Source organism: Capra hircus, chromosome 9 (genome assembly GCF_001704415.2).
Source record: "Capra hircus breed San Clemente chromosome 9, ASM170441v1, whole genome shotgun sequence".
Classification (NCBI taxonomy): domain Eukaryota; kingdom Metazoa; phylum Chordata; class Mammalia; order Artiodactyla; family Bovidae; genus Capra; species Capra hircus.
The window spans coordinates 15072558-15088532 of NC_030816.1; the positions used below are offsets into that span (position 1 = coordinate 15072558).

The 15975-nt window shown below is 36.2% G+C and overlaps 1 protein-coding gene across 33 annotated transcripts in view; it reads left to right on the plus strand.

Annotated features, from left to right (window-relative positions):
- Nucleotides 1-15975, plus strand: part of TRDN (triadin) — a 407610-nt gene that overhangs the window by 125388 nt on the left and 266247 nt on the right. For all 33 annotated transcript variants that reach the window (XR_001918516.1, XR_001918517.1, XR_001918515.1 and 30 more), the window contains exons 8-9: nt 7706-7885; nt 13899-13958. Coding sequence is in view for 28 of the 33 variants with exons in the window: in XM_018052961.1 (XP_017908450.1) it covers nt 7706-7885; nt 13899-13958 (240 nt within the window). In the remaining 5 variants the exon portion in view is untranslated. The remainder of the gene's footprint in view (nt 1-7705; nt 7886-13898; nt 13959-15975) is intronic.

A 15975-nucleotide genomic window follows, 5' to 3' on the forward strand; every position in this document is an offset into this window, starting at 1 on the left:
GCAGTCAGCTCTTTATTTCTTCTGGTGTGTTTTTCATTTCATTTCAGTTCAGTTCAGTTCAGTTCAGTTCAGATGCTCAGTCGTGTCCGACTCTTTGCGACCCCATGAATCGCAGCACGCCAGGCCTCCCTGTTCATCACCATCTCCTGAAGTTCACTCAGACTCACGTCCATTGAGTCCGTGATGCCATCCAGCCATCTCATCCTCTGTCATCCCCTTCTCCTCCTGCCCCCAATCCCTCCCAGCATCAGAGTCTTTTCCAATAAGTCAACTCTTCGCATGAGGTGGCCAAAGTACTGGAGTTTCAGCTTTAGCATCATTCCCTCCAAAGAAATCCCAGGGCTGATCTCCTTCAGAATGGACTGGTTGATCTCCTTGCAGTCCAAGGGACTCTGAAGAGTCTTCTCCAACACCACAGTTCAAATGCATCAATTCTTCAGCACTCAGCCTTCTTCACAGTCCAACTCTCACATCCATACATGACCAATGGAAAAACCATAGCCTTGTCTAGATGGACCATAGTTGGCAAAGTTAATGTCTCTGCTTTTGAATATACTATCTAGGTTGGTCATAACTTTTCTTCCAAGGAGTAAGCATCTTTTAATTTCATGGCTGCAGTCACCATCTGCAGTGATTTTGGACCCAAAAAAAAAAAAAAAAATCTGACTCTGTTTCCACTGTTTCCCCATCTAGTTCCCATGAAGTGATGGGACTAGATGCCATGATCTTCGTTTTCTGAATGTTGAGCTTTAAGCCAACTTTTTCACTCTCCTCTTTCACTTTCATCAAGAGGCTTTTTAGCTCCTCTTCACTTTCTGCCATAAGGGTGGTGTCATCTGTATATCTGAGGTTATTGACATTTCTCCTGGCAATCTTGATTCCAGCTTGTGCTTCTTCCAGCCCACTGTTTCTCATGATGTACTCTGCATAGAAGTTAAATAAGCAGGGTGACAATATACAGCCTTGACATACTCCTTTTCCTATTTGGAACCAGTCTTTTGTTCCATGTCCAGTTCTAACTGTTGCTTCCTGACCTGCACACAGGTTTCTCAAGAGGCAGGTCAGGTGGTCTGGTATTCCCATCTTTTTCAGAATTTTCCACAGTTGATTGTGATCCACACAGTCAAAGGCTTTGGCATAGTCAGTAACGCAGAAATAGATGTTTTTCTGGAACTCTCTTGCTTTTTCCATGATCCAGCGGATGCTGGCAATTTGATCTCTGGTCCCTCTGCCTTTTCTAAAACCAGCTTGAATATCAGGGAGTTCACGGTTCAAGTATTGCTGAAGCCTGGCTTGGAGAATTTTGAGCATTACTTTACTAGCATGTGAGTTGAGTGCAATTGTGCGGTAGTTTGAGCATTCTTTGGCATTGCCTTTCTTTGGGATTGGAATGAAAACTGACCTTTTCCAGTCCTGTGGCCACTGCTGAGTTTTCCATTCTTTAGTCCTGTCTGTTTCTTTTTTAAATTCTGTAGTTTCTTATTGAAATTATCATGATGTTTATCTGTTCTTTTCACTAATTCAGTTAGCATTCTTATTACTAGCGCTGTGAACTCTTTTATCTGATACCATTTATCTCTGATTCATGTTGTTTTTTCAGAGTTTTTTGTTGTTCTTGTTCTTTCACTTAAAGAGTTTTTTGTTGTTCTTGTTCTTTCACTTAAAACAAATTCTTCTGTCTTCCATTTTTCTTAACCTTCTGTATGATACTATGTGATGCAGTAACCTACCCCAGTCTTGAAGGCCGTCCTTGTGTGAGAGTGCCTCTGTGGTCTGCATGTGCCATGTGGCTTTGGCGGGAGGGTGGATCTAGTGTGAGCATGCGTCTCATTCTCCCGTGGTGTTCTGGCTGCTCTCACCATGGTAGGGTATGGAATTGGACCCGGAGGGTCTAGGCCCAGAGCCAGGCGTAAGCATGGGCTTCTTCTCTGTTCTGAGGCTCATACCTCCTGTTGAGGACTGGATCCGGTCCCGGCTGCAGGAGAAGCCCTGATAATTGAAATGGAGCTGGTTCTGTTCCCGCTAAGTGTGTGCTTTCCTGACTCTGGGCATCGGCACCTTCAGCACAGAGCAGAGCAGTGTTACAGCAAGAGGAGCTGGAGCGTGTGCTCAGTATGGTTCAGGGTGCAGGCTGGGGTGGTCCCAGCACCAGCCAAATTCTGGTCCTCTTCCTCTCTGCTGTAAGTGCCAGGAATGACTGCTATTACCCCATTCCGATGAGCCAGCTCTGTCCTTTACAACTATGCAATCTCCTCAGCTGTGCCGGCCTTTGCCCTGGTGTGGAGCTGCACCACAGAGCAAGCAAGGCTGGAGGGGTGCTTGGTTCAGGCTGGGCATGAGCTGTGGTGGTCACCGGACACTGTCTAGAATCAAAGGCAGTTCAATTTTTTCCCTCTGCCTTGTTTCAGGAAAAAGTGAGCCTGTGTGTGTTCTTCCCCAGCATAGTCTATGTTCCTCCAGCCCTGCTGTCAGTCCCACGGGTTTTCATATCAGCTAAGGGGACTCACACTCTTGATGTTGGACCCAGGACTGGGGTGGCCTATATGTCTTTTGAGCTGCTCACTTCCCAGAAGGGAATCTCCAAGCCTATGTAATCCTGTTCCTCTTCTGTGTCCTCTCATAAAGGTGCAGGTCCAACCTAATTGCTGCTCTTCCTTCCCTACCTGGTTTTGTGTGTATTTTTTCAGAGCTTTGGTTATAAAAAGAGTCTTTTTGCCAGTGTTCAGTTTGTTTTCAGTGAGCATTGCTCCACATATATATGTATTTTTGATGTGTTCATGGGGGCACGTGAGCTCTGTGTCCTCCTACTTAGCCATTTTGTCTTATCTGTCCTTGTATTTTAAAATATAGGTTTTATGTGATCAATATATTTTAGAAATTTCAATCTAGTACTTTCAAGAAACTAAACATATGGATAAAAATTGGAACCTATTTTCAAAATTTAGTGTTTATCTACAAAATGTAAAGTAATTGGATATTTGAGGAAGATGTCTTTTTTACTAAATTTTTCCATGAGATAACCAAACATCATTTTTTGAAGATAACATGGATGAATTGAAACTTAAAGATAGTAAGGATGTTAGAGATTATCCCAATTAATTACCTAACTTAACAGATGAAGAAATTTACCTCTGGGAAGAGAAAACAATTTGGCCAGATCAAAAACTAGTATGTAATTGAACTAAGACAAAACCCCAAGTGAACTGAATATAAATGAAGTATTCTTTCCAAAGCTAATTAAATAAAGTTCTTCAAGCATCAATTATTTCTTCAACAAATATTTATTTAATACTGTACTAATTATTTCTTGAGGTGTAAAAATTACCACACAGACAGTCTGGACATGGTTTAGCTCAGTCTGTTGTTTTACAGGGTCTCAATGTGATCAATGTGTTAGACAGGGCTGTGGTCCCATCTGAAGGCTCAGCTGGGGAAGAGTTATTTCCAAGTTCATTTAAATGACTCTTGGCATTTAAGTTCCTCAAGGCCCATTGAATTGAGAGAGTCTCTTTTTGTTTTGAGCGGGGGAGCTATTGGCAGGAGTCTCACCAATATTGCTATAGTCATCAAATTCAGCAAGAGAAAGAGTCAGCTAGTAAGACAGAAATAGCAATCTGACGTAAACTAACCGTGGGAACCACATACTATTGGTTGGCATCAAATTCCTAGGCCAGTCCATATTCAAAGGATGAAGATTATACAAGTAGGCAAGTAGGAGTCTTTGGGAGCCATGGTAAGTCAATCTGGCCTACCAAAAATCAAAAATTCTTTAATAGGAGTATAAGTGAGAGAAAGTTAAAAGTTTACATTTCCTTAATGAAAGAGAGTTGATATAGGTTATTTCCTAACTCCAAAAGGGTATAGTTAGTATGTTTATTGCATAATATGATTTCCCTTCTTTGATTAAGATGTTTTGATTCCGGTACAGATTGCTAATGGGTATTCCAAAATTGGATCAAATATGCTGATGTCATTCTTTTGATTAGGCTATTTTGTTTTCCATTTGACAAAAGTAATAAATTAAATGTCTTCCTAAATTGAGCTGGGTGATTTGAACATGACAATACTTTTTGCTTCATTGTTCCTTAGACAGTGACAGTGAAGTCGCTCAGTCGTGTCCGACTCTTTGCGACCCCATGGACTATAGCCCACCAGGCTCCTCCATCCATGGAATTTTCCAGGCAAGAGTACTTGAGTGGGTTGCCATTTCCTTCTCCAGGGGATCTTCCCAACCCAGGGATCAAACCCAGGTCTCCCACATTGCAGGCAGACACTTTACCATCTGAGCTACCAGGGAAGCAATTGTCAATTAAATTATTTTTGAAAAAGATCAGGGAAAGTATTTTGGGCTAAAATTTAAGAATACCTGTCTAATTTGATTTAAAAATATATAAATTGGGTGTTGCTTTACTTGTATGGCATTTTCCACATTATATCCACATCATTGTTGCATTCTCATCCATTTTTTATTTTTAATGTGAGGAAACATTACCTGTTTCAAAGATGAAGATCACTAAAAATGTCTAAAATAGAGAACATTTTGTTATTTTTGTACTTTAAAAACCGCTAATAAATGAATTTGTTTTAGATGTAGTCTTCTGTGTAAAAAAATGACCTGTGTTCATTTGTAAATTATAATGGCACTAAAACGTAAATCTTAATTTCATGTGTCTAATTTCATAGTACAAAGCTAAAGTTAAATCAGCTGCTACCTACAAGAAGTGACCAGGTGTCATTTAAGGTAACCACAATAATAATTTCACACATATAAAAGTACAAACAAAAGGCTAGTTGGCAGATTTTCCAGGTTGTGGTCAAGTCTATTTCTAAACACATATTTTCATATGTAACCTATAGGTCACTATGTTGTACACATGATCTAAAGATAGTTTACGGTTTTCTAAAACAAAATTGTTCATTTATAACATTTATTCTTCATTTTCTCTGGAAGAAGTACTATGCTAGACCTTATGTTGCTACAAAATGAATAGTATATATATAATTCCTATTCTCAAATTTCTCTCAGTCTGGTAAGGAAGACAGATATGTGAAAGCCATCTGTAATATAAGATAAATAGTAGGATATAGCATGTGTTTTTAAATAGAAGTTGAGACAAATCTAAGCTCGGGTGAATAAATGATTAATTCCAAAGGCAGAGTCATTTGTTGCATATGAATTGAGCACAAAGGGATTCATATATGTGTAAGATATGGAACATACAGATGATATAGCCTGGCAATATTTGACATGTAGAGAATACATGAGATAATTTTTAAAAAAGAAAGTAGTCTGTTGGAGAAAGGAATTTTTAGAAAAATGCTATGAGAGGAGAGATAATAAAGCTAGATATCGAAGGGTTTTTTGGTTTTGTTTTTTGAAGCTAGTTATCAAAGGGCCTTTTGGTTTTGTTTTGTTTCCTTTTTTTTTTTTTTTTTTTAAATTGGGTGTCACAGGCTTTTACTTGACATTCCTCAGATAGGAATCTGCTGATCTTCAGAGCTCTGGCAACTGGCTTTGAACCCAGGCCATGATAGGCTCTGTTGAAGTGTTTGTTAGATCATATGTGAATTCTATGACTTAGAGGTGTTGTTGGCCCCCTCAAAGGAACTTCTTCTCCAGGCAGAAACTAATAAATATTTTTGTGTGGGGTCCTGAAACAATGTTGACTGAATGTCATCTGGACAGAGGTGTTGGTTTCAGTCATAACATTGTATGTGTCTGCTGTAGGAAGCAGCAGAAAGCAGTAAAGGAGACTTTGAGGTTTAAAGGGAATAGAAGAAAATCCCCAGTTGGTTTTAGTCACAAAAGCCACAGAGATGTTGGAAGGTTGGGTGATTCTTTTATGAGAGTTTTATGGTCAGTAGCTTTGGGAAACAGTGGATAGCATAATCTACCTGCTTGAAGACTCTTTAATACACATTAGCTCTGAGAAATTCCATAGAAAAGAAAGCAGTTTAGCTTAATGTTTCCCAATTTATTTGACCATAGAAATATCCCTCTACTACTAACACAACATCAATATCTCCCTGCAAAGTTCTGAGGAAATTTTGGGAGGTGGTAGCCCATTCAATTAAATGTAGAACCATGGATTATTTTGGTTTCATGAGCATTATCATGTTTATTCTTCTCCTTGCAGGACTTCATAATATTATATTGTCTTAGTCTCAAGTTGTACAGAGTCAAAGGAGAAGGCAATGGCAACCCACTCCAGTACTCTTGCCTGGAAAATCCCATGGATGGAGGAGCCTAGTAGGCTGCAGTCCATGGGGTCGCTAAGAGTCAGGCACGACTGAGCATCTTCACTTTCACTTTTCACTTTCATGCATTGGAGAAGGAAATGGCAACCCACTCCAGAGTTCTTGCCTGGAGAATGCCAGGGACAGAGGAGCCTAGTGGGCTGCCGTCTATGGGTCGAACAGAGTCGGACACGACTGAAGTGACTTAGCAGTACAAAGTCAAGAAACTTGATTATAATATTTTCATCAAATTCTTCAACATGAATGACAATAAAGTCTACCTATTACCTAGGCAAATGACAGAGTCCAGCACTATAGTAGACTTACTATGAAGTCAAGGATTATGTGTGATCCCATAGAGTACATGTCCTATATGCAGCATCTATTATAAACACTTTACACAAATGTACTATACTATTGTTGCTTTAAAAAAAAACAAAATTGAAACATTCACAGACTCATTTGTTCACATTCCCAGTCCTCTTCCTCCAAATACATGTACTAATATAAAATTAAGAATATGAATATATAGAATATAAATCAAAATTCATATATATTCTAATTATATAGCCCTTTCTGTTTACTAGGAGAACCTGCCTGCCAATGCAGGAGACATAAGACATGTAGGTTTGATCACAGGGTTGGGATGATCCCTGGAGGAGGAAATGGCAACTCACTCCAGTATTCTTGCCTAGAGAATCCCATGGGCAGAGGAGCCTGGTGGGCGACAGTCCATAGCGTCACACAGAGTCGGACACAACTGAAGCGACTTAGCACACACACAAAGGCTTTAAAAGACAATTGAATTATTATTTTTGACACAGGATAAGCAGGAGCTGACATCTTAATTTCTACTCTCTTTCCATTACTTTAAAGTCAAACCATTAAAGACTGAATGTCTCTTGAGTTATCTTTTAATGGATTTTATTCTTTTGTTTCTAATATTCATTACCAATACAAATCATTTTACATTTGCATTCACAATAGTCATCTTTAAAAACTATTGTGTTGAAAATTTAGTTTCTTGAATGACTTTGAAGATATTTCATTTGTAGAACAAAATGATCATATCCATTTAAAAGGTCTCTTTCACTGGGCTTTTTGGTACAGACATGGGTTTTCACTGAGCATGTGAAAACTGCCCCGCAGAATCCAAATGCCTCCTTTTTGATATTCTTAGTTCCTGGCTACCTAAAAAATAACGTTTTTGTATACAAATTAAGAAAATGTCCAACTTTCAAGTTAACAATTTTTTAGTACTCTAACGTGCCACTTCATATGCTGTATGAAAGTCAAATAATAATCACAATTTATGTCAGTGACACAGTTTTTTAATTTGTTTTTCTTTTCTCTTTCTTTTAAAATTGTTCTTAATAACTAATGGAAGATAAAATGCTGTATTGGTTTAAAAATATGTATATAAATATTTTTTATTTATATAATTAAACTTTTATTTAATTCCATACAGAAGAGAAGAAAGCTAAGACTAAAGAAAAGATTGAAGAAAAGATTAAGAAGGAAGTGAAAGGTGTGAAACAGGAGAAGGTGAAGCAAACAGCTGCTAAAGTAAAAGAAGTACAGAAAACATCACCCAAACCTAAAAAGGACGAGAAAGATGCTGCAGCCGTGTCCAAGCATGAACAGAAAGGTAAACATTCAGAGGAGGCGGCCAGAGGTTCTAAGAGAATGTTGGGCAAGAAACAGATGCAGTGAAATTAAAACCTGAAAAAGATGAAGATCAGACTTCAGAAAGGAGTAAAAGATGTGTATAAATGAATATACCTGAAAGGAAATACAATAATTTGGGAATTAAAATTTGTTTATAGAAATGCTAAACTGTGTTCACATATCTAAAGATGCATGTTGAAGCATTTTTAAAAGAGAATTTGAGTTAATATCTGAAATTATTTAAAGGACACATACTCTTTGTCCTTTGTGTACTCTTTAAAGAACAACCATCCAGGAAAATGACAGCAATTTTATTAAAAGATATATCTTCAAATCATATAGAATAAGTATCAGAAAAAGTATCCATACATTCCTGTAGCTCTGCAAGAGCACATAATTCAGAAGATACATTGAATTATTAAATCCATTTTGTACAATGACTAAATTTATGACCTTAGAAAACTTTCTATCTTACATATAGTGCTGCTTTTCAGTAAGGCTGATGTCAAACTTACATCCATACTTCACAGAAATAGAGCAATTAAATGAAGGTAGAATGTAAACTTGACATTCTTTAAAGAAAGGTGTTTGTAAACATAAAAGGGTAGAGTTTTAAGAGGTTGGCTGAGGACCTTATTGTCAAACATCCCCAGCCTTTGATGAATCTTTCCTTGCCTAAATCCAACCCTGGTTGCAAGTTGGTACACAGTCTTGAGCTTCCCCACCCAGATGGTGGGATCTTCTCTGTGCAGACTATTCCTATCAATGTTTTTTAAACATTAAAATGTTTTCCTTATTCTGATAGTTTTAATAATTTTAGTTGAGGGCTAAAGTTAAGGACTTGTTTCTATAAGATTTGCATTTAAAAAGTTAAAAATGTCATTACTGAGAAAGCTATTTGGACAATGAAACTGAAAATAAGTTTTCCTACTATAAGGTACAAGATATGGAATTTGAGAACCATACATAAAGGTGAAATTATATGGTATTTGTCTTTGTAATCCACTCTCATATTTTATCTTTGAATCACTTTTTTCCCTGAATTGCAAAAGTAATATTTGGAAATGTTTGTTTATATGAAGGAAAAGTTATATTTTTGGAAAATATATTTTGAAAAGGAAAAAAAGGATAAGTTTTAATTTGTGTGTGTTTTTTTTTTAGTAAATAACCAATTTTTGTATTTAAGTAATTTTATTTCAAAGTAATATTTAAAGAGGCTTCCCTGATAGCTCAGTTGATAAAGAATCTGCCTGCAATGCAGGAGACCCCGGTTCAATTCCTGGGTCAGGAAGATTTGCTGGAGAAGGGATAGGCTAGGCTACCCACTCCAGTATTCTTGGGCTTCCCTTGTGGCTCAGCTGGTAAAGGACCCACCTACAATGCAGGAGACATGAGTGAAATTAAATCTTTGAAGCCCAAAGCCTTTCTTCAGTTTTAAAGATGATTATCTTGCCTTGAATCAATTTAAGAATTAATTATCATTTCTAGCAAAACTGTATGTGTTTTATGCAATATTTTGGGTAGAGAAATATAGTAAATAAAGAAAAAATATTTTGAATGGACTATCTTATTGTGATAGACAGGAAAATTAATCTTCTGTTTCACTAATATACTTATTTAAAATTATCTTAAAGATCCTAAAATATTTTGCATTGTAGATTGTCTTTTCAAAAAGAAAATAATCACAAAAACAAAAGAATCACATGAAACCAGATTAAATGTACCAAGCATATTTTTATTTTTTGCCCATAAATACAGCATGTAAAAATTCATTCCATTTATATATGGGAGTTCCAAAATACTCATCTAGCAACTAAGAATATCAATATACTTTTCAATGTTCATTTTTAGTATCTTACTTATTTAGGGTACATTTTCTATTGATGGGGATTCATCACTAAAATATTTCCAAATGATATCTATTTTCTGGGTCACATATATTATATTTTATTCCTATCAGTAACCAGAATTACTGAAGATAGCATTATATTACCTTTCCATTTTCAATCTACGAATTTTATTTTCACATAAAAGAACTATTTATCTATTAAAAGGATGTTCAACTATCACTTAAGACTTAGAAATAAAAGCACAAATGTGATTTTATCAGCTAAACAAATGCCTTTGCTAAATTCAGGCTCTCTATTGAGAAGAGCTGCCATCTCAATTAGATAAATGTATTATTAGGTAAATAATGGAAACTTTACCTGTAAAAGCTTATCAGATATATAAATATATCATTTAAGAAATTAAGTTATGATTTAAGAGCATTTGTTTTTAAAATAATTGCATTATAGTTTTAACTCAACCATGATAAAGACATAGTGCTTTCTAAATTATCTACTTGTGAAGTGGCTTTTATTTTGAGACTTGTATTGATTTTGATTTAGTAAAATAGTTATTTCTCATTTAGGCAAAGGATTATTTATTTGCTTAGCTTGAGTTAGACCTAATGAATTTGATTTATTCTTGAATATAGGTCTCTAATAGTGCTTTTTAAATAAATAGGTTCTGTAGGTCTTTTATTCACTGGACACATATTTTTATGTGTAGCAAATTATTTAATTATATAGTATACATGCATATATATTCATACATGGTTATTTTTAACACTGTATATATAAACACTATATTTTTCTAAAGCATCAGGAATAAGATTTATATATATATATATATGTACGTGCCTATTCTAAACTTAAAACACTCTTATGCACTACATAATCTGTTTTTTATGGACCAATCTGTTTAAAAAAGTAGGATAAGAAGGGTCAGTGTGATCAAGCATTGCTCTCTGATTTTCTCATAGAATATGGCAAATTTGTGGGGAAGGAAAAATCAAACCTCCCCACTGCTATGCTCTCTCTTTCTTTTCTTCCTTCTTCTTACTTTTTTAAACAACTATTCATGGCAGGCAGAGAAATTGTAGCTAATGCGAATCTGCTGTGGAGCGCCAGACCACATATGCCCCACTCTCATTAGAGGTTTTCTAAAATTTCTTTTCGGTTAACATTCTGCACCCTGAATGCATTTTCTCTCAGCTGCTACTCCACAGGGAACAACCAACAAGGCAGCAGCTGAATGACATCTATCACTGCTCCCTGAGGATCAGGAAGGGGAGAGATGGACAGCATGTGGTATTCCTAGAAAGATGTTCATTTGGAGAAAATAAAACTAAGAAGTGTGAGGAGATATAGAATTACCTTATGTGAATTACTGTCACATAACAATGAAAGAATGGTGGAACAGTTCAGATTTTCTTTGGAAAAAAAAATGACCTCTTTTAACATTTGAGTTGGATTTAAAGAAGCATTTCTATAAAATGAAGTTTCCAAATTCAGGATGGCCTGGTTTTGCTTTATCCTTAGGTGAAGCAAACACACTGGGGACTGCCCAACATATACCTGTCTAGAATTCTTACACGCTGTTAAGGTCAACACACAGGACAGGTGGAAAGGAGCATCTTAATTTAAAATATTTAAAATGACTTAACTTTGGGAATTCCCTGGTGGTCCAGTGACTAGGACTTCATGCTTCCATTGCAGGGGCACAGGTTCTTTTCCTAGTGGGGGCACTAAAACCCTGCATGCCACAAAGTGTGGCCAAAAAAAATTCTTAACTTTAAATATTGTAAAAATACTTTCATCTTATTGATATGCTGGTGCCATTAAAATGCAACATCACAGCATCAGTTAAATATAATAGAAACCTCCTATGTGGTATAACCAAAATAATTTTCTAGATTAAAAAAAGTGACCTTCTTGAGTTCATAAGGGATTTTCTTTTTCAAATTGGAAGCATGCAAGACTACTGGTACATTAATTAAATAAATGACTTTTGGATCCAGAAAATAGTGGCATAAGAAATACAAACATTTTACTTAGGTAATAATATGACATATAGTTTCATTGCACTGTCAGCATTCAGTTAAAGAAGACTCTCTGAAGCATGAAGATTTTAGTTAATTCAATAAACTAATCCACCTGATATGTATACAAAACAACCTATCATAGCTTGGTGGCCGAGCACCATATTTCATTTGGGGGGTGTCCAAACCCTTCAAATTGCAAGAAGTCCCTGCATTCTAAATTTCCAAGATACATACTTTCTCCATTGTTGTTGCTGAGGGCTTTAGAGACACTAGAAATGATTGTCAAAAAAGAAGTTTTGAGTGATTTTAAATTAGTTATTCCAAAAGTGTGGTCTAATCTGATTCCTGTGGGAAGTTTATTAAAAATGCGTATTCCTAGGGTCCATATCCTATTGAATTGTAGGATTTTTGGTTTGGGGGTTTTTTCCTTGGCCTGACTGTGCCAAGAAATCTGCATTTTAACAAAGTCCTCATCTTTTTGTACTTAAATTGCCCTTTGAGAACCACTTCTTGAGATGTAAAAGGACACATCTAAAATGATCAGTCACATTAACTGCTGAAAGAGAAAAGCCTGCCAATTTTAGGAAATCCTCACTCCCCAACCTCAAGCTTGCAATTTAAGGGAAATGAACTTTTCATCTTAGAGTCAAATGGCTCACTCTACAATTTCACGAAAGAAAAGGGTTATACCCAAAACAGGGAAAATACCCTCTACCTTAATCTTCTCTGCTGTATCATAGGATTACCTGGTCCTGGGATGAGAATCCCCTGTTATTACTGTCAGTACATCCAAGAACAAATAGACTCTTGGACTGATCTGAGAGCTAGCTCCCTCCCACTACCCACCTCACTGGTGATTGTTGATTGATTTCAACAGTCAAAATCCATGCAAATTTTTGAAACTTTATGAGTTTTGGCCTACTCATTTAGGTACTAATGAAAAGAATTATATTTTTGCATCTTCTGCAGTAGGTGCATTTATTTTTTTTTCCAAATACCTAGCAAAGTCTCATAATAAAATGGATTACTCTAAAAATACTGTAAAACTCTAAAAACAATGAGTTTTACAAAAATCCTTTTGTGGGGTATTTATATAGTAATGTTTCATTATTTCATAGGTCTGATATATCAATACGTAATTTAAAGCACCTAAGGGTATGTCATGTTGTATAAATTTAATAAACTCTCTTGGTACTAAAGCTGCCTTTGGACTTATTGAATTAATAAGATGCCTATTTAAAAACATTAAAATGTAAATCATTTTGAACAAGATTCATTTAATAATCTGCAAGCTTTAAAGAAGATACAGTAAAGCTTAGGCAGTGATTCATCAACTGAAATTTGGATTGGAATGACTTCAGCAGAATCTAAAGTTATGTGAAAATTTAAAGTTCTGTGCAATGTCTTTAATTTAGAAGGAAACAAAAAAGAACTTCTGAAATTCTTTTTGACAAAGTCTGCCCTAAAAGCTCAAATCTGCTTTTGACTTTTCCCAGGGCTGATAAACTAATCAAGATTATAAGATGATCCTCTAATAAAGATTAGCCAATCAGTTACCTTAAAAATGGTGCTATTTGGTGCTGTTAAGTTTGTTCTCTTGAATTTACTCTTCTAATTGAAAAGAATCTCTATGTAGAAAAAATGACAGATGCAACGGGGTTAACCCTCATGCTTCCTTTTCAAGAAACATTCTGCAGCTTCATTTAGACAATCAGGTGAAGGGTTGGGAGTGAGTATTTGATAAAACATTCCAAGTTTCTTGTGAAACTTCTGTTTCATTATTTGGAAGTATATATACAAACAATGAGAAAAATTGCTTAAATAAGATGACTCATAATAAATTTGATGAAAAAGGTTTTGATTTTTAAAAACAACCACTATAATATCACTATGAACTAGTCTGTTTCAATTTTTAAGGGTATTCTTTTTGTATGGAATAAATGAAAACATGTTTATTATTATTTCTTTGTGTTCATATATGTGCAAATTATTCCTTCACATAAAATATTGTAGTAACTAAAATAGAATTATGCTGCTTTGTTTTGTTAAGGCATTTCTCCCTGGGGAAAAAGAAAGGTATTGATGACATTTTTTTCATTGTTTTTTTTCTTTCTACTTTTGTCAGATCAGTATGCATTCTGTCGATATATGATTGACATATTTGTCCATGGGGACTTAAAACCAGGTATTACAAATAATCCTTGTATCTGTCTGTTTTAACACTCTTTGCTTTCAAGATTGTTTGTTTTATATGTACTAAACTGTTATTTTAATTTTTTTATTGCATAATGCATGCGTAGATTTAGAGTAAACCAATACAAATCAGAAGTAATAACTGGCATTAGGGCCTTTAATTTTACTTGCTATGACTGCATGGCCTATTGCAAATCAAGTCAGTTGAAAGCAAAAAAAGTGCTAATATCTTTATGTACAAAAAATGCTAATATCTTCAATAATATCTTCAAGTGAAGGGTTGAATCATCTTAGCCTCAGTAAACTTAGAATAAAAGACCTGTGACAATGAAAGCATTCTTTTTTTTAGACGTGAACAGAATAAATCTTAAAATCCATTATATTTCAAATATTAAATCTTTTTTTCAAAACTTTTTTATTTTCTCACTTGTGAATGACCTTAGTTAACCACTCCAGAGAACTACTACTGATGGAGACAGTCAACCTTGGAGTTAATAGTCAGCAATGGGGAAGTCTTTTTACCTAAAGGAATGTACCTATCATCTCTCCTGTCTTTAAATGTTGCCCAGAGTATACAAAGGAATTCTTTGTTGTTGTTGGTTAGTTACTACGTTGTGTCTGACTCTTTTGTGACCTTGTAGACTTAAAGCTCAACATTCAGAAAACTAAGATCATGGCATCTGGTCCCACCACTTCATGGGAAATAGATGGGGAAACAGTGGAAGCAGTGTCATACTTTATTTTGGGGGGCTCCAAAATCACTGCAGATGGTGACTGCAGCCATGAATTTAAAAGACGCTTACTCCTTGGAAGGAAAGTTATGACCAACCTAGATAGCGTATTAAAAAGCAGAGACATTACTTTAACAACAAAGGTCCGTCTAGTCAAGGCTATGGTTTTTCCAGTGGTCATGTATGGATGTGAGAGTTGGACTGTGAAGAAGGCTGAGCACCAAAGAATTGATTCTTTTGAACTGTGGTGTTGGAGAAGACTCTTGAGTCCCTTGGACTGCAAGGAGATCCAACCAGTCCATTCTGAAGGAGATCAGCCCTGGGTGTTCTTTGGAAGGACTGATGCTGAGGCTGAAACTCCAGTACTTTGGCCACCTCATGCAAAGAGTTGACTCACTGGAAAAGACTCTGATGCTGGGAGGGATTAGGGGCAGAAGGAGAAGGGGACGACAGAAGAAGAGATGGCTGGATGGCATCACTGACTTGATGGACGTGAGTCTGAGTGAACTCCAGGAGTTGGTGATGGACAGGGAGGCCTGGCATGCTGCAATTCATGGGGTCACAAAGAGTCGGACACTGAGCGACTGAACTGAACTGAGACTGTAGCCTGGTTCCTCGGTCCATAGAATTTTCCAGATAAGAATATTGGAGTGGGTTGCCATTTCTTTATCCAAGGGATCTTCCTGACCCAAGGATCGAGCCCACATCTTCTACACTGCAGAAGGATTCTTCATCACTGAGCCACCAGGGAAGCCCCATAGTAAATCCTACAATGGTATTAAAGTATTAGTCGCTCAGTTCTGTCAGACTCTTTGCTATCCCATGGACTATAGGCCACCAGGCTCCTCTGTGCCTGGGATTCTCCAGGCAAGAATACTGGAGTAGGTAGCTATGCTCTTCTCCAGGGGATCTTCCCAACCCAGGAATTGAACCCCCAGCTCCTGCATTGGCAGGCGGATTCTTTACCACTGAGAAGCCCCAAGGGATTCTTTACTAACATTTTAATTAAGAATTGGTAACTTAATTGCTTGTATTCTGTCTTTTCAGATTTAAAAACTGACAGTACTATGTTCATGTTTGGGGAAACATTTCTAGGAAGATGGCATTGTTAAGGAAGGAACTAATTTACATTAGAATAATTGAGGCTGATTGTTTATTGAAAATTAGAAGATCATGAGAATTAAGCTCTCAGGAAAACAGTTAATTTTAGTACCTTATTCAAGTTAATTTCCTCCTTCACTTCCTCTTTTATTTTCTTATCCTTTTTTTCACTTTCTT